Genomic DNA, 26,533 nt, shown 5'->3' on the forward strand with positions numbered 1-26,533 from the left:
TGTATTTTTCGTTTTTGATGACTCCGCTGTGAAAAGCCTTGGGACATTTTCTTCAACGTTAAAGGCGCGCGACACAAACGCAAGCGGCTGAGCTGTTTGCGCGAGCGCTCAGCTTTCTGGGAGTTGTAGTTCCTGGCGAGGGGGCGGGGGCGGCTCTTGGAAAAGATTCAAAGGGGACGGGGGAGGCTCTTGAAAAAGATTCAAAGGGGACGGGGGAAAGGAGGAAACTACACATCCCAGATTGCACCGCGAGCATACGCGGTTGCCGGAAGCGGATTGAAGTGCGCTCCGCTAACTTTGAACGGGTAACGGTTTGAGGTGAGTGAGCAAAATACGCGGGCTGGCTGGCATTTTAATCGTCGTGTGTCTGCAAAACTACTTTTAATCTGTATAGAATATACGTTATGTGTTTGGGATATGAACGGACTAATGATGTAATGAAAATTGCCCCCCCTCCCTCCAAAGTAACTGGGGGTTCTCGCAAGATTGGGAGTGGAGACATTGAATAAGACACACAAGTGTGTGGCTCTGGGCTGGGCACGGTGAGTCTGGCCCAGGGCCAGGCAACAAACAGGCATGCATTCGGACACTTGTCATGGTTGCAGGTTTATAAACTTTGCGGGAGAGCTCTGATCAACATTTCACCCCTATTTCAGCTGTGATTCAGTGGGTAGCACTCTCGCCTCTGGGTCAGAAGGTTGTGGGTGTGAGCCTCCAGAGCGCACACAAATCCAGGCTGACGCTCGAGTGCAGTGCTGAGGGAGCGCCGCACTGTCGGAGGTGCTGTCTTTCGGATGAGACGTTAAACCGAGGCCCCATCTGCGCTCTCAAGTGGACGTAAAAATGCCACGGCACTATTTCGAACAAGAACAGGGGAGTTATTCCCCGGTGTACTGGCCAATATTTATCACTCAATCAGCATCACCAAAACAGATTATCTGCTCATTAACACATTGCTGTCTGTGGGAGTTTGCTGTGTGTTGTGTTTCCTATATTTTAACAGTGACTGCACTTCAAAAAGTACTTAATTAGCTGTAAAGTGCTTTGGAATGTCTGGTGGTCATGAAAGGTGCTACATAAATGCAAGTCTTTAATATACAGTATTTGTGAAAGTGAAGAACCTCATTGTGAAAGTGTACAGTACCTCATATATAATGTATAAAGGGACACACACACACACAGGCTGCACAGGATGTTTTTAAACAAATGAGTCATGTCTAATGCCACCTACATAAGTTCTGAATGTTAGGAGTTCAGGGCATGTCTTTTTAAATCCTTGCATTATCACTAGTAATCAAAGGAAATGGAGGAGAAAGTGGGTGTTTCTTGGTTTGGTTCAGTAAGCCAGATAATTTTATAAAACCAATATTTTTTTTGTCAACAAGAGGTCTAGGGCCAATAGTAGGAAAATTCCTTTCATCTAGACATCTAGCTGCTTGGACCCTGCCAGTTCTAATGGATAGTTTTGCAGTTAACTAATCTAGTCTTGCCCGATGTCTTCAATCAACTCTTAAGTGGAATATTGCCACAAAGATCAAAGCAGTCACAGGTTAAAATCATTTTTTTACAATTTAAAGAATACATCAAAGCATTAATATTAGAGTATTGCAAAGCATAAATATTGAACATATAAATGCAGTGCTTACAATCTATTTATCTGCTCAAATCTTTCTCCAGAATGTGAAAATAAGATGTCAATTTCATTGAATAAACTGCTCAGTAAAGAACACTGACTCTAATTCCCCCTCCTAACGTGGCTAACCAGGGAAATTAGGGATAGCATAAGATCCAAGGAGAGGACATATAAATTGGTCAGAAAAAGCAGTAAACCTGAAGATTGGGAGCAGTTTAGGATTCGACAAAGGGATTAATTAAGATGGGGAAAATTGAATATGAGAGTAAGCTTACAGAGAACATAAAAGCTTTTATAGATATGTGAAGAGAAAAAGATTGGTGAAGTCAAGCGTAGGTCCCTTGCAGTCAGAATCAGGGGAATTTATAATGGGGAACAAAGCAATGGCAGACCAATTAACTACATATTTTGGTTCTGTCTTCACAAAGGAGGACACAAATAACCTCCCAGAGATGTTGGGGAACATAGGGTCTGATGAAAGGGAGGAACTGAAAGAAATCAGTATTTGTAGGGAAATGGTGTTAGGGAAGTTGATGGGATTGAAGGCCGATAAATCCCCAGGGCCTGATAATCTCCATCCTAGGGTACTTAAGGAAGGGGCCCTAGAAATAGTAGATGCATTGCTGATCATCTTCCAACATTCGATGGAATCTGGAACAGTACCCATGGATTGGAGGGTAGCTAATGTGACCCCACTATTCAAAAAAGGTGGTAGAGAGAAAAAGGGGAATTACAGACCGGTAAGCCTGACATCGGTAGTGGGGAAAATGCTAGAGTCCATTATAAAAGATGTAATAGCAGAGCACTTGGAAAACAGTGACCGGCTCGGACAAAGTCAACATGGATTTACAAAAGGTAAATCGTGCTTGACTAATCTACTGGAATTTTTTAAGGATGTAACTGGTAAAATAGATAAGGGAGAACCAGTGGATGTGGTGTATTTAGACTTTCAGAAGGCTTTTGATAAGGTCCCGCATAAGAGATTAGCGTGTAAAGTTAAGGCACATGGAATTGGATAGAGAACTGGTTGGCAGACAGAAAGCAAAGAGTTGGAATAAACGGGTCTTTTTCCGAGTGGCAGGCATTGACTAGTGGGGTACCGCAGGGATTGGTCCTTGGACCCCAGCTATTCACAATATATATTAATGATCTAGACAAGTGAACTAGATGTAATATCTCCAAATTTGCAGATGACATAAAGCTGGGTGGGCGTGTGTGCTGTGAGGAGGATGCTGAGAAACTCCAGGATGATTTGGACAGGCTAGGTGATTGGGCAAAAGCATGGCAGATGCAATATAACGTGGATAAATGTGAGGTTATCCACTTTGGTGGCAAAAACAGGAAGGCAGATTATTATCTGACTGGCAATAGATTGGGAGAAGGAGAAGTGCAACGAGACCTGGGTGTCCTTGTGCACCAGTCGCTGAAGGTAAGCATGCAGGTGCAGCAGGCAGTTAAGAAGGCAAATGGTATGTTGGCCTTTGTAGCGAGAGGGTTTGAGTACAGGAACAAGGATGTATTGCTGCAGTTGTACAGGGCCTTGGTGAGACCACACCTTGAGTATTGTGTGCAGTTTTGGTCGCCTTATCTGAGGAAGGATGTTCTTGCCATGGAAGGAGTTCAGCGAAGATTCACCAGGCTGATACCTGGGATGCCAGGAATGACGTATGAGGAGAGATTGGGACGATTGGGCTTGTGCTCGCTGGAGTTTAGAAGAATGAGAGAGGATCTCATTGAAACTTATAAAATTCTGACAGGACTGGACAGACTAGATGCAGGAAGGATGTTCCCGATGGTCGGGGAGTCCAGAACCAGGGGTCACAGTCTAAGGATAAAGGGTAGGCCATTTAGGACAAAAATGAGGAGGAATTTCTTCACCTAGAGAGTGGTGAACCTTTGGCATTCTCTACCACAGAAGGCAGTAGAAGCCAATTCATTAAATATATTCAAGAAGGAGTTGGATATATTTCTTAAGGCTAAAGGGATCCAGGGGTATGGGGAGAAAGCAGGGACCAGATACTGAAATTGGATGATCAGCCATGATCGCGTTGAATGGCGGAGCAGGCTCGAGGGGCCGAATGGCCTACTCCTGCTCCTATCTTCTATGTTTCTCCTGTGGAAATTAAGTTGTAGAACCTGTTCTGGATGAAAGGACAATTATGACTGTTGGCTGAGTGGCTGGCATAACCAATTATTTGCTTCTGTGTTTTACTCCAAACTGGAGATTTTGGTTTTCAGCATAAAGCAGGCTGATAGGTTTTGGATAATGTAGAATCAGTTCATGGCTGCAATACATCTTTGAGATTTCTCCAACCTTTCATTCCCCTCCCTCCTGTTATTTTTATATCACAGCTGATTTAATGGTTTTGCCACTTCACTAAAGCTCTCTATAAAAGAACTGTACCAATTGTGCAATTTCAAGAACTGCTGGACCTCCTTTGATATGCTATGATCTGGGACATGACTGAATTTGCTATGTTTTCTGGGGCCTGATTATATTCCATCCATAGACATCACATGACCTAAGAACTTCTTCAATCTTTGAAGAGATATTTCTCATGTTTACAGGTAAGCTGTGATTGTGTAACTGCCTTAGCCCTGAACTTGCATCTTTCTCCAGTTTCTCTTTGATCTCCCCTCATGACCTCTCTGCGTTCATCTTGTCCATGAGACCCACTTCCTGCTCCTTCAACCCTATTCCCACTAAACTGCTGACCACCCAACTTCCTTTTCTGGCTCCCATGTTAGCTGATATTGTTAACGGTTCCCTCTCCTTGGGTGCTGTCCCCCTCCTTCAAATCTGCCATCATCAACACTCTGCTCAAAAAAAAAAAAAACAACCCTTGACCCCTCCGTCCTTGCAAAGTACCGCCCCATCTCCAACCTTCCTTTTCTCTCCAAAGACCTTGAACGTGTTGCCGCCTCCCAAATCTGTGTCCATCTTTCCATGTTTGAATCCTTCCTATCGGGTTTCTGCCCCGCCACAGTACTGAAACGGCTCTTATCAAATTCACAAATGACATCCTATGTGACTGAAAAAGGTAAACTTGACCTGTCTGCGGCCTTTGACATAGTTGACCCTCCACCCTCCTCCAGTGGCTCTCCACCATCGTCCAGCTGAGTGGGACTGCACTCGCCTGGTTCCATTCTTATTCTCTGGTTACGATTAAATAGATCATCTGCAACGGCTTCTCTTCCCGCTCCTGCATCGTTACCTCTGGTGTCCCCCCCAAGGATCTATCCTTGGCCCCCTCCTATTTCTCATCTACATGCTGCCCCTCGGCGACATCATCCGAAAATGCAGCGTTAGTTTCCACGTGTACGCTGACGACACCCAGCTCTACCTCACCACCACTTCTCTCGACCCCTCCACGGTCTCTAAATTGTCAGACTGCTTATCCGACATCTAGTATTGGATGAGCAAAAATTTCCTCCAACTAAATATTGGGAAGACCAAAGCCATTGTCTTCAGTCTCCGCCACAAACTCCGTTCCCTAGCCACTGACTCCATCCCTCTCCCTAGCATCTGTCTGAGGCTGAACTGCACTGTTCGCAACCTTGGTGTCATATTTGACCCTGAAGTGAGCTTCCGACCACACATCCGCACCATAACTAAGACCACTTATCTTTTACCTCCATAACATCACCTGTCTCTACCCTGCCTCAGCTCATCTGCTGCTGAAACCCTCATCCATGCCTTTGTTACTTCTAGACTTGACTATTCCAACGCTCTGTTGGCTGGCTTCCCACGTTCTACCCTCTAAACTTGAGGTCATCCAAAACTCGGCCGCCTGTTTCCTAACTCGCAACAAGTCCTGTTCACCCATCACACCTGTGCTCGCTGACCTACATTGGCTTCCGGTTAAGCAATGCCTCAATTTCTCTCATCTGCTATCTGTGCAATCTCCTCCAGTCCCCCTCCCCCCGAGATATCTGCACTCCTCCAATTCTGGTCTATTGTGCATCCCCGATTTTAATCGCTCCATCATTTGTGTCCGTGCCTTCAGCTGTCTCGGCCCTGAACTCTAGAATTCCCTCCCTAAACCCCTCCACCTCTCTACCTCTTTCTTCCTTTTAAGATGCTCCTTAAAACCTACCTCTTTGACCAATCTTTTGGTCATCTGCCCAAGGGGTGTGGTAGCATAGTAGTTATGTTACTGGGCTAGTAACTAACGATCCAGTTCAAATTCCACCATGCCAGCTGGGGAATTTAAATTCTGTAATGGTGACCATGAAACTACCGGATTGTCGTAAAAACCCATTAGAGAAGTCAAAAAAACAATTAGGAAGGCAAAGAGGAACTATGAAATTAAATTATCAAGGAACATCAAACAAAATAGTAAAATATTTTACAGACACGTCAATTTAAAAAAAGGTCGGGATGGGAATAGGACCACTAAGGGATGGACAGGATAATACCACCGGCAGCGATAGAGAGATGGCAGAAATATTAAATAATTACTTTGCTTCAGTATTTACCAGGGAGTTAGAACCGATGGACATGACATTGGATCATGAGATTAGTAATGAAATAACTGCATTTAAAATAAAAAGGAGATATATTAAATAAACTAATCAAACTCGGAGGGAAATACATCCTGGTCCGAATGGATTACATCCGTGCATTTTTAAAGAATTTAGGGAAGCGATAGCGGAGGCATTACTACACATATATTTAATAATTCGTTAGAAAAAGGTGTGGTGCCAGAGGACTGGTGGATAGCTAACATACCTATATTTAAGAAGTGAGATGGAACATGTCTAGGGAGCTATAGACCAGTCAGCTTAACATCAGTGGTAGGAAAAATAATGGAATCCCTACTAATGGAGAAAATAGAAGATCATCTAGAAGCCAAAAATATAATAAGGAATAGTCAGCATGGATTTCAAAAGGGAAAGTCTTGCTTGACCAACCTCATTGAATTTTTTGAGGAGTTAACAGAGAATAGACAAGGGTAATGCAGTAGATGTTGTTTACCTAGATTTTCAAAAGGCCTTCAATAAGGTACCACATAATAGACTAACGAATAAGGTCAGAGAATGCGGAGTCAGGACAAGTGGCAGAATGGATAGGTAGCTGGCGTCAAGACAAAGCGGAGCATGGGGTAAAGGGTAGCATTTCACAGAGGCAGAAGGTGGGTAGTGGTGTTCCACAAGGATCAGTGCTGGGACCACTGTTGTTCACAATTTATGTTAATGATTTAGACTTTGGAATCAAAATCAAAATTATGAAAGGTTTTGATAGAGTGGATACAGAGAGAATGTTTCCACTTGTGGGGAAGAGCATAACTAGAGGCTGTCAATATAAGATAGTCACCAAGAAATCCAGTAGGGAATTCAGAAGAAACTTCTTTACCCAGAGAGTGGTGAGAATGTGGAACTTGCTACCACAGGGAGTAGTTGAGGCAAATAGTATAGATGCATTTATGGGGAGGCTAGATAATTATATGAGGGAGAAGGCAATAGAAGATCGTGCTGGGAGAATTAGATGAGGAAACTGGCGGAGGCTCGAGAGGAGCATAAATGTCGGCATGGACTGGATGGGCCAAATGGCCTGTTTCTATGCCGTATATCCTATGTAATCCATCTGGTTCACTATGTCCTTTTTAAGGAAGGAAATCTGCCATCCTTACCTGGTCTGGCCTACATGTGAATCCAGACCCACAGCAATGTGATTGACTCTTAACTGCTCTCTGAAATGACCTAACAAGCCACTCGGTTGTATTCAAGGAGGTAGCGCACCACCTTCTCAAGGGCAATTTGGGATGGGCAATAAATGCTAGCCTTGCCACATCCCTTGAAATAATTTTTTTAAATCTCGGTGTCAAATTTTGTTTTATGACACTCCTGTGAAGCACTTAGGGACATTGTAGTACATTAAAGGCACTATATAAATACAAGTTGTTGTTGTTGCTGGAACTCCTTGAATTACTATGATCTGGGACATGACTGAATTTGCTGTGTGTTTTCTGAGATCCGATTGTATTCCCTCCATAGACACCACATGACATAAGAACTTCTTCAATCTTTGAAGAAAGATACATCTCTCTTGTTTACATATGAGCTGCAATTCTGTAAGTTTCCCAAGTGGGTGAAGCTGCTTAGATCTGAGAGAGAATGTCTGAACACAGTGACATCAAAGTATGCTATGCAGCACTGGAACAGAAATTCCCATAGCACTTACCTCATCAATTGCAGGAACATAGGGAGTATGCCCTTCAAATTGGAAAGCATTACCTTAAAGTGATATCGTTCTTCTGAAGTTATTAAAGTTGTCTTGTCACGGTCTTCCTCATAGACCTCTATTTGCCAGCAGCAACTCTGAAGATCAAGTAAGAACTTGGTGCTGTAAAAGACTATCAAAGACATTTTAAAACGTGTTTTAAATCATGAAGTGTTTAGATACAGAAACTATTTCCAATGGTTGAAGGGTCGTTAACCAGAGGACACAGATTTAAGGTGATTGGCAAAAGATACGAGAAAACATTTTTTTCCACAACAAGTGGTTAGGATTTGGAATGCGCTGCCTGATAGGGTGGTGGATATAGATTCAATTGTAGCCTTCAAAAGGGAATTGGATAAATACTTGGAGGAAAAGGTTGCAGGGATACGGGGAAAGAGCGGGGGAGTGGGACTAACTGGATTGCTCTTCGAAAGAGCCGGCGCAGACTCGATGGGCCGAATGGCCTCCTTCTGCGCTGTGCTATTCTGTGATTCTATATCCCTAATATTTACCATGGAATAAGCATCGTCCCTTTGTACTGTGTTCACGTTTCCGTCGTCCCAATAGAAGCATGGATTGCCATTCTTCTCCATTATAAGAATGGGTGATGCCAATGTTTCATTGGATTCCTCAATCATATCCTCTTGGAGCATCTCTTCCAATTGAGATTTGATCACATTTTTCCTCAGTGTGCCGGGCTAGCTGCTGCAGTATTAATTCAATGGGATGTGATATTGATGCATTCCACCCTTTCATTGATCTAGGTATCAAACACTGGCGATGGGTCTTGCAGTGCGCTATACTAATCCTAGCATACATAACGGCGCTTCTCTGGCCTTTAAATGATTCCTGTGGGGCATCAGATCGGTTTCCTTCAGGTGCACTAGATTTTGCCATTGTCCCATCAGCCATATTGATAACTAATCCAAGGTTTCTTATGCTATCCATGCCCAAAATAATGCTTACATGGGGCATCTCCATGATCAGCATTGGATCTGCCCCTTGAACGTTGTTGCCCTTCCATTAACCTCTAGTGGCACATAGTTTGCTGGTGACTGCAGTAGCTGAAGACTGCCAACAACAATTTGCATTTATATAGTGCCTTTAACTAGTAAAAATGTTCACGGGAGCGTTATTAGACAAAATTTGACACCATCGCAGTCCACATCCTATACTGTTTCAGGATTAGACTGAAATAGATTCCTGATGTGTGTGTGTGTGTGTGTGTGTCCCTGTAGCTGCCAATGTTGGACAGATCCTGCCCGCAGTCATACCCGGGCCTCTTCAGAAGACTGAACCCACGAATCTGTGATTCTGTTGAATGCTCCTGCGCTAAACAGTAAATCTGGAGCCCTGATTCAGTTGGTTACTCTATTGTCTTGACACGATACTGCTTACGAGTGTGTCTGGGCTTGTTGGCTGCTCCCACCCATTCTTCTTATCATTCGCTCCCACCTTGCAAACTCATACTCCGCTCCCCTTTCTAGGTTTTTAGACAATCTTATCTTGCTTGCCTACCATTAATAAATGCCACCTCCTGAAGAATTAATTTTTCCTGGGTGGTATCTTTTTAATATCGGACAGAGAACATCAATAATAAATTGGATGATTTTCTTCCTAATTGAAAGGTAGTCTCTTATAAATTTCCTATTTTCTCATAACAGACCTAACTTTTCTGCAGTCCCCTAGGGAGTTGATATCTATTTGCCAACCGATCAAAACCGGCTAAGATGAACAGACTACCTTTTTAAGATCTCCAAATCTTAGTGTGTCCCTTCAACGCTTTATATGACTCCAGTCATTTTATGTTTAAAGTCCTGCTCAATGCATTCTGGGAACTATTTCAGATCCTTTTCTGGGCTCTGTTTCAAACTTGATTGAAATGCTGCCATTTTATAATGAGCAACCCTGTTGTTATGGTCTGGACTCTCATTTATTCTCTTCACAGCAGAAGGCAGTTTTTGTAAGCAAGTAGCGTGAACTGAAACCTACACCTCTTGTATGTAACACGAGTGAGATAGCATGCCACGGGATAATATACCAACAATATGTGGCACCAGGGGACACGAGATGCCCATCATGTGCTTCTGTCTACTCCGAAAAAGGTGGTAAATCAAACAGTTGCATTCAGACTAAAGGTAATAAATTTATTTACAAGTTAGGCAATTGTACAGAAGGAGAAAGACACAGCAAGAAACTAGTAGGACAACACTTCACTTACCCATTACATAACCTGTTTCTAAACAGGAGTATGAAATCTTTGCAGCCTTTGAGAGAGTCTCTGGAATGGAATGTAGGAGTTTGGTTGTGTGAAGACCATAGAGCTGATCCTCAGTTATGTGTCTCTTTACTTTGAGAAAGCAGGATCATCTGAAGATCAAACACATTGTTTAGTGGCCAGGCAACATGAGATGAGCTATTTCAAACAATTAAGCAGATATACTCTTCCTGGTCCTTCCTGGGTGGTGCTGTTATTGTTTGGCGAACCGACCTCTACCAAGCGGAAGCTGAATACCAACTCTCTGACACCTCATCCTACCTCCACCTGGACCATGACCCCACTACCGAACATCACTACCGAATATCAAACCACCGTTTCCAAGACTGTCACTGACCTCATCTCCTCTGGAGATCTTCCCCCCCCCCCCCCCCCACCCCCCCCCCCCACGGCCGCCAACCTCATAGTTCCCCAACCCCGCACAGCCCACTTCTACCTCCTTCCCAAGATCCACAAACAGGGCTGCCCTTGTAGACCGATCATTTCAGCCCGTTCTTGCCCCACGAAACTTATCTCTTCCTATCTCGCCTCTATCTTTTCTCCCCTTGTCCAGTCTCTTCCCACCTACATCCGTGACTCTTCTGACTCCCTCCGCCACTAACAGTTTCCAGTTTCCTGGCCCCAGCCGCCTCCTTTTCACCATGGACGTACAATCCCTCTACACCTCCATCCCCCACCAGGATGGCCTGAGGGTGCTCCACTTCTTCCTTGAACAGAGGCCCAACCAGTCCCCATCCACCACCACCCTCCTCCGCCTGGCTGAATTCGTTCTCACATTAAACAACTTCTCCTTTGACTCCACTCATTTCCTCCAAATTAAAGGTGTTGCTATGGGTGCCCGCGTGGGTCCTAGCTATGCCTGCCTTTTCGTGGGCTATGTGGATCACTCTTTGTTCCAGTCCTACTCGGGTCTCCTCCCTCACCTTTTTTCCGATACGTTGATGACTGTATCAGTGCCGTTTCCTGCTCCCGCCCTGAACTAGACAATTTCATTCACTTTGCCTCCAATTTCCACCCTTCCCTCCCCTTCACTTGGTCCATCTCCGACTCTTCCCTTCCTCGACTTCTCCGTCTCCATCTCTGGGGATAGATTATTGACCAACATTCACTACAAGCCCACTGACCCCCCCCATAGCTACCTGGACTACACTTCCTCCCACCCTGCCTCCTGTAAGGACTCTATTCCATTCTCCCAGTTTCTCCGTCTCTGCCGCATCTGCTCCGACGATGCCACCTTCCACACCAGTGCTTCCGACGTGTCTTTTTCCTCAACCGAGGATTCCCCTCTATCGTGGTTGACTTGGCCCTCGACCGGGTCCGTTCTATCTCTCGCACTTCTGCCCTCACCCCTGCCCCTCTCTCCCGGAACCACGATAGGGTTCCCCTTGTCCTCACCTTTCACCCCACCGGCCTCCACATTCAACGGATCATTTTCCGCCACCTCCAACGTGATCCCACCACCAAACACATCTTCCCCATCCCTTCCCTTTCAGCATTCCGCAGGGACCGCTCCCTCCGAGACACCCTAGTCCACTCCTTTATCGCCCCCTTCCCTTTCGCCCGGCACCTTCCCGTGCAAGCGCAGGAGATGCAACACATGCCCTTATACCCCCCACTGCCCAGGGCCCCAAACACCCCTTCCAGGTGAAACAGCGATTTACTTGTACTTCTTGCAATCTAGTGTACTTCTTGCAATCTAGTATACTGTATTTGCTGCTCATGATGTAGTCGTCTCTGCATTGGGGAGACCAAATGCAGATTGGGTGACCGCTTTGTGGAACACCTCCGTTCAGTCCGTAAGGGGGACCCCGAGCTTCCGGTCGCCTGTCACTTTAATTCACCGCTCCATTCCCACTCGGACCTCACCGTCCTCGGCCTCTTGCATTGTTCCACGGAAGCTCAGCGTAAGCTCGAGGAACAACACCTCATCTTCCGATTAGGTACTTTACAGCCTTCTGGACTCGATAGAGTTCAACAATTTCAGATCATAACCTCGGCACCTATCATTTTTATATATTTTTTATCCACACTTTTGGTTTGTGCCTTTTTTTTCTCTCCCACATGGCAGCTGTCTCTCACACACTGCCAGCACATTTCACACTTCATCTAGAGCCATTGTTTGTTTCTTTACCTGTCCTATTACCATCTCGTCTCGCCTTGAATATCTCTTAATGTCTCCTCACCTCCCAGACCTTCCCTTTTGTTCTTTCATCCCCTCCCCCATTTCCCAGCCCCCAACTTGCTTCTTGATCTGTTTCATTTCCTGCTTTTTTTTTTCTCAGTTCTGACGAAGGGTCTTCGACCTGAAGCGTTAACTCTCTTTCTCTCTCCACGGATGTTGCCTGGCCTGCTGAGTTTTTCCAGTGTTTTCTGTTGTTATCCTGGTCATCTGAAGCTCTGTTTACTTTTGGCACCCAAGTCCTCTGAGAACAAAATAGTTTTGATTGTACTGGCATTTCAGAAAGTGAATTTTGTTTACTTTCCCAGTCTGATTGTTACAATTTAGAATTTACAAATAAAATGCTAATTTTCTTATTCGTTAATAAGGATGTATATAAATGTTAGATTTGACATACAATCTGAGCTGTAAAAGAAACATGTCATTTTACAGCTGCAATGTTTTATACTATCAGTGCTTGTTGGGACAGACTGCAACTGTGGATGATAAATAATTCCATTTAAGTATGTATTTTTGGGTTGGAGATTAAGGCTGTAGCACCAGTAGATAGCAGGACCAGTAGTTGTGGAAAAAAAAAACGTGTTTTTAAAAAAAGCAAGAACTGATCTGATAACCTAATGTACGCAGCACAGACAGATGATTGTTGGAAGCAATTGGCAAAAAGCCTGAATACAGAGCTACAATATGATCCCAAAGTGCAGATAGTATGCATTAGCATTAGAATGTGTTCACTGATCCATTATCAGTCTAACCACAGAACAATACTCGTTGGTCTTTGTCTAAAAAGGAAGAAAGACTTTGCGTTTATATCGCGCCTTTCACGACCACCGGACGTCTCAAAGCGCTTTACAGCCAATTAAGTACTTTTGGAGTGTAGTCACTGTTGTAATGTAGGAAACGCGGCAGCCAATTTGTGCACAGCAAGCTCCCACAAACAGCAATGTGACAATGACCAGATAATCTGTTTTTGTTATGGTATCCGCAGCCAACACTGGGAAAGGATGTCATTACTAACACCTCAACAGTAGAGTGTTGCAGAGTGATCCAAGCATAATCCAAGCTGGTCTCACGATTGGGAGACTCCATGTGGTGAATTCTTGAGCTGGTTTGGAGATATTTACACAGTTAAAATGTCTAAATCAGCTACTGGCAGAGGGAAGGAGAAGGAGGAGATATTTTAATTTTTTCTCACTGGCTTTAGAAGGAATGAGTACTTGGAATGTAAAGTACTCATTTCTCTCTACTCCCCCACCCCATTTCCTCAGCCTTTTTTTGGGTGGAGAGGAGGGGTGATCCTCCTTTTTAATTCTATTCTTAGAGTACTTAAGTTATAATTCTGCTATAACTTGAGATTTGGTGGTGAAGTGTATACTCTATTGGGATGAACACAATGGATGTGAAAAGAATGGGACAAACCTGGCCAGTTTGCAGCATATATTTTGAGGAAGTGTCAGAATGATTGTGCTATCCTGCTCCCTCTTAAGTTCCAAACCATTGGTCAAGAACTTCAAGTTCTATTCAGTATTTATAAATTTTGGAAATGAAAACGGCAGAGGTTGTTCAGGGCCATTTGAACAAAGCTGCTCTTCAATTTGAAGAAGCAGATAAGAACAAGTTGAAATAAATTGAGCTGTTCTCACTGCTGTGGTGCTTGTTTGATCCTGCCTTGTACGTTCGCTCTACCACAGTTGGGTATTGTAGCAGAAAGGAGTGAAAAATGGGATTTATTGGGATGTAGTGAGAGAATCTCGGTTTAAAGCTTGTTATTTAGAAAATTGCAGGTCATGGCTTCAAGAGTTTCTTCTGTTACTATGTGTTCGTTATGAAGTTTTAGGTAAACCTACTCCAATGGTTGAATTGTTGATCAGTATGTAGCTATTTTAGTTGTCAAAGTAATACAGTGCATAAAAATCTAGTATGGCAGCTTGTAATATTGCTTAATAATTTTAAATGGCATGGATTTGATGGTGCTGTGGATTAACTAAGGACACTTTCGGCATGCAGTATCTGGCATTGTTTTGCTATCTATGAAAACTAGTATGAAAAGAGAACAGCTGATGGTTTATCTGACTGATATGCTGCAGGCACGACTCTGTAACAAGTGCATGTAGTTTAAAATTAGATTAATTTTGTGATTACTTAATGTTCTGCTTAGGATGAAAAATAATGTACCGATGTATAGCTGCAACATTTGCATCACACTATTCTCCCTCATTTGGGTTTGCTTACGTTTAACTGTCCGTATGAGCGCTGACTGCACTCGTAACATTGGTATGTGACATGCATAATCCAGGATTAACCATTGTGCTGGAAATTTATCAAGAAATTATTTATTTGTGTGAATAGTACTTGCCAATTATCTTTGAATATTGGCTTGATACTCCTGTGTTGTGCCACTGCTTGTTGATCTTGTCCTCGTGCACAGGAGCACCGTGCGACAAATTAAAAACTGAGAACTTCCTTTTTTAAGATTGGTAATAGGTTTGCAATAAATATGTTGTGAATACTTTGAGTACAAATAAATAAATAGAGGACCCAGTAGATATGTCATGATAAATATTAGCTGATTGTGATAAAACTTTACTGTATGAAATAAAAAATATTTAAACATATATTTCCATCACCCTATTTTAATCAGGGAGGAAATATCTGCAGATTTGTTATGTAATGGTAGAAAGATCAGTAACTCGGTGATATTAAGGACACAGATCCATGCTTCACCATTTTGTGATGCCACAAGTGGTACTGCAACACATTGATCTTTAAATGTTGCCTTGACCAGCCACTAGAAGTGACAGAAGAGTGGTGAAGGTTTTTCACTGTGAATTGTTTTCTGCCTCCCAGATGGTCTAACTAAGATCAGGAATTCATCCATGTCCTAGTACTTTAGCATAATATTTTCTAATGCCAGCACACTCTCGCTGAGCTACCTTGTGTATATGTTAAATGATTTGTGAATTTGTATATTCAGGTACTTTGAAAGTAAAAATACTGTGAATTTGTTTTCCCTTTGCTTTCCAATTGCTGTTTTCTATTTTTCACAGAAGTATTGTTTCTCAGAATCGGCAAATAAAGTAGTCAAGGCTACATACAACTGAAGAGATGACTGGTACGTTGTGTTGTCTTTCCAACATTTTCTACCTCTGATGTTGTAAATAATGTAAACGTTTCTGCTTTAGTGTTTAGACATTTACGCAGCATAGACGAAAAAGGAGAAAAAAAACTCAGTTTCTGACTGCTGAGTTATAGAGAGGGCTAACTTACTGGAGGTCATAATGGTATTTCTGTTAGAAGGGAAGGAACAATTGGGTTGTTCCCATCCTTGCTCCTGCACCTTGAGCTTTTGCTGGGAGCAGTCATTTGCATTCCCTTTCTGGTTTGGAGATGCAAAAGTGTTAGGATTGAAGAAATAGTTGGGGGATGGGAGTAAATACCATTCTGGTTTTAATTTAAAAGGGCAGAGTTCAAAGAGCAGCAAGCTTCTTTCTTTTCTCCTCCTCCTCCTCCACCTCCACCTGGATACAGCTGACTGTTTTGTTAGGTCACATCAGAGGGCAGTTTGGAATGAACCACGTTTGTGTGGAACTTAAATCGCATGTCGGCTGGACCAGGTAAGGACATCACGTTTCCTTCCCTAAAGGACATCCGTGAACCAGTTGAGTTTTTATGACAATCCGATAGCTTCATGGTCACTTTTAATAATGCCAGCTTTTTATTAACTGAATTCGAATTCTCAATCTGCCATGGTGGGATTTCAACTCCTGTTATTTGATAGAGGTATTTAAAATTTATGGAGGGATGGGACAGGTTAGATAGAAACAGTTTCCAGCAGTTGAAGGGTCTAGAATTGGGAGGAATGGATATAAGATTAAATGTAAGCGATTTAGGAGAGACAGCAGAAGAAACACTTTTACACAGAAGATTATGACGCTGTGGATTGCACTACCAGAGTGAATGCAGAGACTGTCAACATTTAAGAATATGTTTGCTAAGTGGTTGAAGGAAAGGGGGTTAAAGGGATATGGGAACAGGATGGGCAGATGGGATTAAGACTACTGCTCTTGTGGAGGATAAATACCAACATAGACTGGTATTGTCCTCTTGTTCATTCGGAGCGCACGCAGAAATTACAATAGTTACGTGCAAAATTTCCAATACTTATCCATCAAACTTCAGAAAATAGTTAGTCAGTCATGTTAGACACTTTAGTAACAGACTACCAAATAGGTTTATTCACATTCACTTACAGAAGCGAGCAGAAATAGTGAGTTTTTAAATTCAGCTGCTTTGAATCAGATTGCAAAACTTTACATTAAACTTGCAGTCCCTGTTCCAAAATAATAAAACATCTCAAACTCCTCATCAATCTCTGAGATCTTGCTCTTTAGTTTGGAACTGTGTCTGTGATGCAAAGTTTACGTGTGAAATCGGTATTGATGCATACTCTCGATAGTCCTAGCTTGTCAACTGCTAGGCGGGACACTTTCAGCTCCACAGAGAGATATGGGGCAATAGTCATAGACACTCTGGTTTGAAATCCAAACTCAGAGGACTGTCACAAGGTATCTTTCATAATTAAATAATTGTCAATTGAAACTAGAGTTCAAAGACATGGGAAGTACCTAATATATGTTTACACATGTGAAACAAGGCAATTCTGATACAAAGAGTGTTCACCTTCCAATGGTAGACTAAACCATACGGCTAATGACAGTAGTCTGTGATACTTGTTATCAATCTAACTCATCAAATGAGACTCCGCCCCCTTTTTGAAGTGGTGGCTGTACATGAGCCAGGGAATATATATTTTGCCTAATAGAGATACAGACCGACCTTCCTGAAAGCAGACATTTAAAACTTGTCACAATCCTGCCAAGCTGTGAATTCCCATAACAAAAAAATTAAAAATTAATCACATGATTTCAAACAATAGATATCCTATCCAGCCATCTAGGGATTAGTTAAGGGGGGGGGTTATGAGAGTAAGCTTGCAGGGAACATAAAAACTGACTGTAAAAGCTTCTATAGATATGTGAAGAGAAAAAGATTGAAGTTAAGCGTAGGTCCCTTGCAGGCAGCATCAGGGGAATTTATAATGGGGAACAAAGAAATGGCAGACCAATTAAATACATACTTTGGTTCTGTCTTCACAAAGGAGGACACAAATAACCTCCCAGAGATGTCGGGGATCAGAGGGTCTAATGAGGGGGAGGAACTGAAAGAAATCAGTATTTGTAGGGAAATTGAAGGTCGATAAATCCCCAGGGCCTAATAATCTACATCCTAGGGTACTTAAGGAAGTGGCCCTAGAAATAGTAGATTCATTGCTGGTCACCTACCAAAATTCTATAGACTCTGGAACAGTTCCCATGGATTGGAGGGTAGCTAATGTAACCCCACTATTTATAAAAAAATTTTTTAAAAAAAGGTGGTAGAGAGAAAACGGCGAATTATAGACCGGTAAGCCTGACATCGGTAGTGGGGAAGATGCTAGAGTCCATTATAAAAGATGTAATAGCAGAGCACTTGGAAAACAGTGACGGGATCGGACAAAGTCAACATGGATTTACAAAAGGTAAATCATGTTTGACTAATCTACTGGAATTTTTTGAGGATGTAACTGGTAGAATAGATAAGGGAGAACCAGTGGATGTGGTGTATTTGGACTTTCAGAAGGCTTTCGATAAGGTCCTGCATAAGAGATTAGCAAAGTTAAAGCACATGAGATTGGGGACAAGGTACTGACTTGGATAGAGAACTGGTTGGCAGACAGGAAGCAAAGAGTTGGAATAACCATTTTTTCCCGAGCGGCAGGCAGTGACTAGTGGGGTACCGCAGGGATCGGTGCCAGGATCCCAGCTATTCACAAATATATTAATGATCTAGACGATGGAACAAGTTGTAATATCTCCAAGTTTGCAGACGACACAAAGCTGGGTGGGCGTGTGTGCTGTGAGGAGGATGCTGAGAAACTCCAGTATGATTTGGACAGGTTGGGTGATTGGGCAGATGCATGGCAGATGCAGTATAATGTGGATAAATGCGAGGTTATCCACTTTGGTGGCAAAAACAGGAAGACAGATTATTATCTGAATGGCAATAGATTAGGAAAAGTGGAAGTGCAACGAGACCTGGGTGTCCTTGTGCACCAGTTGCTGAAGGTAAGCATGCAGGTGCAGCAGGCGGTTAAGAAGGCAAATGGTATGTTGGCCTTCATAGCGAGAGGATTCGAGTACAGGAGAAAGGATGTCTTGCTGCAGTTGTACAGGGCCTTGGTGTGACCACACCTTGAGTATTGTGTGCAGTTTTGGTCGCCTTATCTGAGGAAGGATGTTCTTGCCATGGAGGGAGTGCAGCGAAGATTCACCAGACTGATGCCTGGGGTGGCAGGAATGACGTATGAAGAGAGATTGGGCCGATTCGGCTTATATTCGCTAGAGTTTAGAAGAATGAGAGGGGATCTCATTGAAACGTATAAAATTCTAACGGGACTAGACAGACTAGATGCAGGAAGGATGTTCCCGGTGGCGGGGGGAGTCCAGAACCAGGGGTCACAGTCTAAGGATAAAGGGTAAGCCATTTAGGACTGAGATGAGGAGGAATTTCTTCACCCAGAGAGTGGTGAACCTGTGGAATTCTCTACCACAGAAGACCATTGAGGCCAATTCATTAAATATATTCAAGAAGGAGTTAGATATATTTCTTAAGGCTAAAGGGATATGGAGAGAAGGCAGGGACAGGGTACTGAATTTGGATGCTCAGCCATGATCTCCTTGAATGGAGGAGCAGGCTCGAGGGGCCAAATGGCCTACTCCTGCTCCTATCTTCTATGTTTCTATCGTAAGCAGGTTTCTGATGAAAGGTCATCGACCTGAAATGTTAACTCAGTTTTTCTCTCCACAGATGCTGCCTGGCCTGCTGAGTATTTCCAGCATTTTCTGTTTATTTCTGATGTCCAGCATCCGCAGTATTTTGCTTTTGCTCGTGTTTGATCATGTTTTCCGTGACACACAGCATGGTCTAATGGTAGACAGCAACAAATAATGAAAGAAGGTAAACGTTATCAAATCTTTCTTTTGTTTTTAGAAAAAGCAAACAATTTTCCCCCACTACCAAAGTTTATTCCTTTGAAACCTTGCTTCTATCAAAACTTCGAAGAAGAGATCCCACCAGACCACTGCCATCTTGTCAAGAGAATTTACCATTTATGGATCTGTAAGTTGAGCCATTGTGTTTTCAAACTGGATGATTATATTTGTCTGGGGTAGCATATGTATTATTAATTATTCTCATCTTCAGTCTTGCAAATTAGATGTTTACCAGCAAAAAAACGAGGAGAGTGGTAAAGGAAAGTGTTTATAGATAAAATCATTTATTATGTAGCTGATGCAAAACTTTTTGCTAGATAGGTTCTGTAACGTCCGTGTGTAATTGAGACACGGACTGCAGGAGTTGGTTATAACAGGTGTTTACTGAATGGAGACAAACTGGAACTACTATACAAAGTTACTACACAGGCTTATATACCAGGGTGGTCACTACTGGTACTGCAGTATACAGGGGCTGCAGAATATAGTTCCTTCTTCAAAGTACATACACTACAGGTTCCTTTCTTGGTGAGACCGCACCTGCAGTACTGCATACAGTTTTGGGCTCCATATTTTAAGGAAGGATATACTTACATTGGAGGCAGTGCAAAGAAAGTTCACTAGGTTGATTCCTGGGGTGAAGGGGTTGACGTATGACGAAAGGTTGAGCGGTTTGGGCCACTACTCATTGGAGTATAGAAGAATGAGAGGTGATCTTATTGAAACATACAAGATTCTGAGGGGTTTTGATAGGGTGGATGCTGAGAGGATATTTCCCCTAGTGGGGATATCTAGAACTAGGGGGCATAGTTTCAGAATAAGGGGTCGCCCATTTAAGACGGAGATGAGGAGGAATTTCTTCTGAGGGTCGTGAATCTTTGGAATTCTCTACCCCAGAGAGCTGTGGCGGCGGAGTCATTGAATATATTCAAGGCGGAGATTGAATTACAAGGGAGTCGGGGGGTATGGGGAGAGAGCGGGAAAGTGGTGTTGAGGCCAAGATTGGATCAGCCATGTTATTGAATGGCGGAGCAGGCTCGAGGGGCCGATTGGCCTACTCCTGCTGCTTCTTATATGTCCTTCATATCTACAGTCAACCTTAATACAGGAAACTTTGGTTTATCCGGAGGTTATATGTCCGAAATACTCGATCTAACGGCAAAAATCAGGAGCCGTTTTCTATTTTTTTTTTTAGTTCTCGTTGCTTTTTTTTTCCCAGTCAAGCACTGCAAGGTCTGTAGCTATAGCAACTGCTTCAGCTACAGACGCTTGCAGCTGCAGCCGATTGTTTTGAAGCTGTTGCTAAGCAACAGGGTTTGTTGATTCACACGGAGCTTCTCAGTTCTGTATGTTTAAACATTAACTCTGGTATGTCCAGCAATTTTGATGTTACGGCACCAGCTCGGTCCCGTCAGTGCTGGATATCAGAAAGTTTCCTGTAGTAGGGTTTAGTAATTATTCTTATCTTCAATCTTGCAAATTAGATGTTTACCAGCAAAAAATGGAGGAGAGTGGTAAAGGAAACGACTAAGAGGCACGCATAAGTGTAGAGATAAAATCATTTATTATTTTAACAGCAGTGCTCTCTTCCTGATTGATGTGTCTCCTGATTGGTGTCCAGGCCAGTTGTGTATGACAACCTTTACTTGCCTGCACAGGACTGGTTTCTAATATCAGAGAGTAGCTCCTTGCAGAGAAGGGAGATATGAATTCTCATATACAGTGACAACTTGCATTTATTTAGCATCTTTAATGTAGTAAAGCGTCCCAAGGTGCTTCACAGGAGTGATATCAAATAAAATTAGTCACGAGCTATTAGGACAGACGATCAAAAGCTTGGTCAGAGGTGGGTTTTAAGGACATCTTAAAGGAGGAGAGAGAGGCAGAGCGGTTTAGGGAATTGCAGAGCTAAGGGCCTAGGCAGCTGAAAGCACGGCCGCCAATGGTGGAGCGATTGAAATAGGGGATGAACAAGAGGCCAGAGTGGGATGAGCGCAGAGATCTGAGGGTTGTAGGGGTGGAGGAGGTTGCAGAGATGGGGAGGGGCGAGGCCATGGAAGGATTTGAAAACAAGGATGAGAATTTTTAGTACTGTAACACAATTGTTAATTTTAAGCCCAATAGACCACTTCAGGTGACCTCTCTCCAGGGAGCTACTTTTAATGATGTCATGAATTCATTTGGGGGCACCTCCATAGGAAATCCGATCTGGATGCTGATCAGGAAATACCTGAGCTATGTAAATGCTGCTGTGTAAATGTTATGGAAACCTGCACATTTATTGGCATCTCTGTTATCTTTCTCTGTTTTATATTGGATAAATACCTGTTTTTAGAGAATAGATTGAAGGTTTTGCCTGTGGTTGTTCACTTTTTTTTGGATTAGATAAATTGGATAGAATCCATGGTGGCAAAAATTGGGTGTAGTCTTTTGAAAGGCCTGTGTAGTCCTTTCTCTTTCCAAACCTTTTAAAGAAAAGGGAAAATTTAAGTTTTTTTGTTGTTCAAAACACCCCTTCCATTTTCATGAAAGAAAAAAATATTCAAGCCTGAATTTTGTTCTTTGATAAAACATCAATTTTACTCCCGGTGTGGAGATGCTTGAGAAAGGACTCCTTCCCTGCTCTGATAATGTTGTTGACAGGGATTGACCCTGTCCAGCCTCGTAAGAAGCGGGATTGGGGAAGTGCAACTCCCAAGTATCGCCCAACAAGAGGAAATCCACATGCCCATCTTGTAGCATGATTCTTTGGGTCTGGCGACTTCAGAGCGACTCTCGGGCCAGTTGAATTTGCACCCCTTCTCCCCCTTCCACTATGAGCTGCTTCTGGATGCATGAAGATCCCCTTGGGTCCCTTTCCTGCCCTGATTGAGGTCCCTGGAGTGGCTTGCTGGAAGAGAGACTTCCACTAGAGGGAATTGGGTATTTTTGCTGAATTGTTAAAAATGTCATGAGAAGTGTCACTTTCTTCAATCTGAGTACTTTGAACAAATTGATTGTTAACAGCTTGTAATAGGCGTTTTGCGTGGAACATCCTCTTCGTGCGACACCAAATGAATTGGAACCAAGCACTGATAAAACTTACACAATCATTAGAATTATTTAATATATGCTGACTTGGCATATAATTCCAGTCATTTTAGAACATTGTGATTACCAGCATGCAAAGTGCGTAGGCCACCAGATAGTTTAGTTAGTGGGCACAATTCAATAACGTGGATTATATTTGTCTGCAAGGACGTTTGTTGTCATAACCAAGACCCCCCCAGGTGAAGATTGGGGACACACTGTCCCTGCCCAGTTTGAACATGATACGACGTGGCCAGTTGACTTCTGGTTGACGGTCTGTAAGTAAGACGCAATGTGCCTGACACAAGATGTGTAGTAGCATGCAGTTGAGTGTCAACTAGATTAGTGTGCGGAGAACGAGCCCAAACGGGAATGCCATATTCTGCAACTGAATAGCAGAGTGCAAAAGCAGATGAGTGTAAAGTGGGGGTGTTTGCTCCCCAGGCAGAGCCTGCAAGTTTGGCGATTAGGTTATTTTGAGTTTTCACTTTCTCAGCAGTTTTCATTAGATGGTTTTTGTATGTTATAAAACACATTTTGATTACTGATCGTAGTACAATCCTAACTGAGCTTTTCTTTGTGTTCAGTTTACAGCATTACCCTGGCAGTGAATTTGATAGGCTGCTTAGCTTGGCTGATAGCAGGAGGTGGCGCTGTCAACTTTGGCCTGGCCATACTCTGGCTTGTCCTTTTCAGCCCCTGTTCGTACATCTGCTGGCTTCGTCCAATTTATAAAGCATTTAGGTAAATACTTGTGATGGAAGAAAAAAAAATCTCTAGTGGATTAATGTAGTCCCTTTAGTTTATATTTCAAGCTTGAATGAGCTTTTTTTTCCTCCCAACAGATCTGAGAGCTCTTTTAACTTCATGGCGTTTTTCTTCGTTTTTGCTGCCCAGGTTGTTTTGGTAGCTTTACAAGCAATTGGTTTCACAGGATGGGGAGTCTGGTGAGTACTATCACTATATGGAGGAAGTAGAATTAGACCATTCCCAATTTATGCAGCACCTCGCTTTATCCTCTTTCATCTTGGCTCTTTGGACTGAAGACCACACCAGCCTAATGTGTAGTATTTGCATTCTGTTCATGTAGTACTTCATACCTGTCACAAGATGGCAAAATCACAGAGTCAAAAGCTCCAGTAACTAAAACAAATCTCTTGTTTATCCTTAACAGATAGTAGCTTCCAATACAAACTTTAATCTTCAGTCTGTTTGTTGTGAAGGATCACTTGCTGTAGAAGACTGAACAGCTAGTATTTGATTTGTTACTCCTGGCAATATTATGGTTAAAAAAGGATGTTTAAAGATGACCAAATACAGTTTGTATTTGGTCATCTTTAAACATCCTTTTTTAACCATAATAATGTCTGAAGAAATGGATAATGACACTAACAAGTGTAAACAGATTAGCAAAATGTCTACCAGCAGTCCTAAAAGGGATTATAAGTAAGGACATTTAAAAACATGATTATAGAAAATTGACTAAATTAATGAGATCTTGCAATATACAGGAAACTTTTTTTTTATCCGGCACCGATGTGGTGCCGGTTCATCAAAAATTCCGGATAACCGAAAGCTATAGTAAAAGATACGGAGCTGAGCGCTCCGTATAAAGCAACAAACCCTCAACAGGTTCAGAACAATGGCCACAAGTTCCAAGCGCCTCTGTAGCTTAGCAACAGCTGCAGCCACACCCTTGCACAGCAACAGATCGAGGAAGGCAAGTAATAAAACTTACCTGAACCTACTCCTGAGTTTTGCCGGTTAACTGAGATTTCCAGTTATTTAGGTGCCGGTAAATCGAAAGTTTCCTGTATAATCAAAGCCACTAAAGCACGCCGATAATAAATAGTGCTATAGTGCAGTGTGTCACAGGGTGTTGTAGAAAGATACCGAAGGGCAAAGGAATACCAATGTTTATTCAAAAGTCAAAGATAATTAAATTGCATAATATTTAAATTAGTGTCTGCCTGGGCAGACGGTCGTGGTTTCACACCCTCTACTCCAGGAACTTGAGCACATAATTTAGGCTGACACTTCAGTGCAATACTGATAGAGGTGCCATCTTTTGGATGAGACCAGAAACTGAGGGCCTTGTCTGCCCCCTCGGGGATGTAAAAGGTCCCATGGCACTATTTAAAGTGGAACAGGTGTGTTGGACCAGTGATCTCTCAACCAGCACCACTAAAATGCAGATGCTCTGATAATTTATCTCCTTGCTGTTTGTGGGACCTTGCTGTGTGTAAATTGGCTGCCGCCTTTGCTTACATTACAACAGTGAACATTCTTCAAAATACTTAATTGGCTGTGAAGTGATTTGGGAGACATGAAAGAGGCTATATAAGTGCAAGGTCGTTTAATCATTCATTCAATTATCACAAAACAAAATCACCAAGTTTTAGGTTCTTCCCCCTGATTTTCTCTGTTTTTGGTGTTAATAAAAACATCTGAAAAAACCTCGGTTTTTAAATCGGCAATAAGCACCAACTTTAAAGATCTTTATGTATAACAAATGTTAACCCTATTTTTTTATTTCAGTGGATGGATTGCTGCCATTGGTTTCTTCTCGGTTAATGTTGGTGCTGGAGTGGTTATGCTCTTCCCAGCGATCATGTTCACAGCAGTAGCGATCCTGAGTGCACTTGTTATTTTCCGTGTAAGTTTTAACCCCCCACCCGCCACTTCTCTGAAAATAATTTTCTTTAAAGTACATTTTTCTATTTGAGGCACAAGTGTAACGTTCATCAATAAGTTAGCAAAATACTGCGGATGCTGGAAATCCGAAATAACAACAGAAAACGCTGGAAAAACTCAGCAGGTCAGGCAACATTCGTGGAGAGAGAAACATTCACTACAAGCCCACTGACTCCCACAGCTACCTGGACTACACTTCTTCCCACCCCGCCTCCTGTAAGGACTCTATTCCATTCTCCCCTTCCAGGTGAAGCAGCGATTTACTTGTACTACTTGCAATCTAGTATACTGTATTCGCTGCTCACGAAGTGGTCTCCTCTACATTGGGGAGACCAAACACAGATTGGGTGACCGCTTTGTGGAACACCTCCGTTCAGTCCGTAAGGGTGACCCCGAGCTTCCGAGTTTCTCTGTCTCCGCCGCATCTGCTCCGACGATGCCACCTTCCACACCAGTGCTTCCGACATGTCTTCCTTTTTCCTCAACCGAGGATTCCCCTCTACCGTGGTTGACATAGCCCTTGACCGTGTCCATTCTATCTCCCGCACCCCTGCCCCTCCCTCCTGGAACCACGATAGGGTTCCCCTTGTCCTCACCTTTCACCCCACCAGCCTCCACATTCAACGGATCATCTTCCGCCACCTCCAGCGTGATCCCACCACCAAACGCATCTTCCCCTCCCCTCCCCTTTCAGCATTCCGTAGGGAGCGCTTCCTCCGAGACACCCTAGTCCACTCCTCTATCACCCCTTCCCCTTCGCCCGGCACCTTCCTGTGTAAGCGCAGGAGATGCAACACCTGCCCATATACCCCTCTCTTTCCCCCCCCCCCCCCCCCCCCCCCCCCCACCACAGTCCAGGGCCCCAAACACCCCTTCCAGGTGAAACAGCGATTTACTTGTACTACTTGCAATCTAGTATACTGTATTTGCTGCTCACGATGTGGTTCCCTCTACATTGGGGAGCCCAAATGCAGATTGGGTGACCGCTTTGCGGAACGCCTCCATTCAGTCCGTAAGGGTGACCCCGAGCTTCCGGTCGCCTGTCATTTCAATTCGCCATTCCATTCCCACTCAGACCTCACCGTCTGCGGCCTCTTGCATCATTCCACAGAAGCTCAGCGTAAACTCGGAACAGCACCTCATCTTCCAATTAGGCACTTTACAGCCTTCCGCACTCAATATTGAGTTCAACAATTTCAGATCATAACCTCGGCCCCTATTATTTTTTATCCACACTTTTGGTTTGTGCCTTTTCCTTTTTTTTTTCTCTCTCTCTCTCTCCCACATGGCAGCTGTCTCTCACTCTGCCAGCGCATTTCACACTTCATCTAGAGCCATTGTTTGTTTCTTTACCTGTCCTATTACTACC

At 43.2% G+C, this 26,533-nt stretch overlaps 1 protein-coding gene across 2 annotated transcripts in view; it reads left to right on the forward strand.

Moving 5' to 3' along the window:
* The first annotated feature begins 216 nt into the window (after nt 1-216).
* scamp4 (secretory carrier membrane protein 4) overlaps nt 217-26,533 on the forward strand; it is a 31,951-nt gene continuing 5,634 nt past the window's right edge. Inside the window, exons 1-6 of one of the 2 annotated variants that reach the window (XM_086004643.1) lie at nt 217-318; nt 15,358-15,422; nt 19,400-19,528; nt 23,058-23,214; nt 23,316-23,417; nt 25,009-25,126. In XM_086004643.1, the coding sequence (XP_085860769.1) occupies nt 15,416-15,422; nt 19,400-19,528; nt 23,058-23,214; nt 23,316-23,417; nt 25,009-25,126 (513 nt within the window). In that variant the 5' untranslated portion in view covers nt 217-318; nt 15,358-15,415. The remainder of the gene's footprint in view (nt 319-15,357; nt 15,423-19,399; nt 19,529-23,057; nt 23,215-23,315; nt 23,418-25,008; nt 25,127-26,533) is intronic. The other variant, XM_086004644.1, reaches the window with a different exon arrangement.

Source organism: Somniosus microcephalus, chromosome 13, assembly GCF_052327205.1.
Source record: "Somniosus microcephalus isolate GS21.2 chromosome 13, FLI_Smic_1.0, whole genome shotgun sequence".
In the NCBI taxonomy this organism is placed as follows: domain Eukaryota; kingdom Metazoa; phylum Chordata; class Chondrichthyes; order Squaliformes; family Somniosidae; genus Somniosus; species Somniosus microcephalus.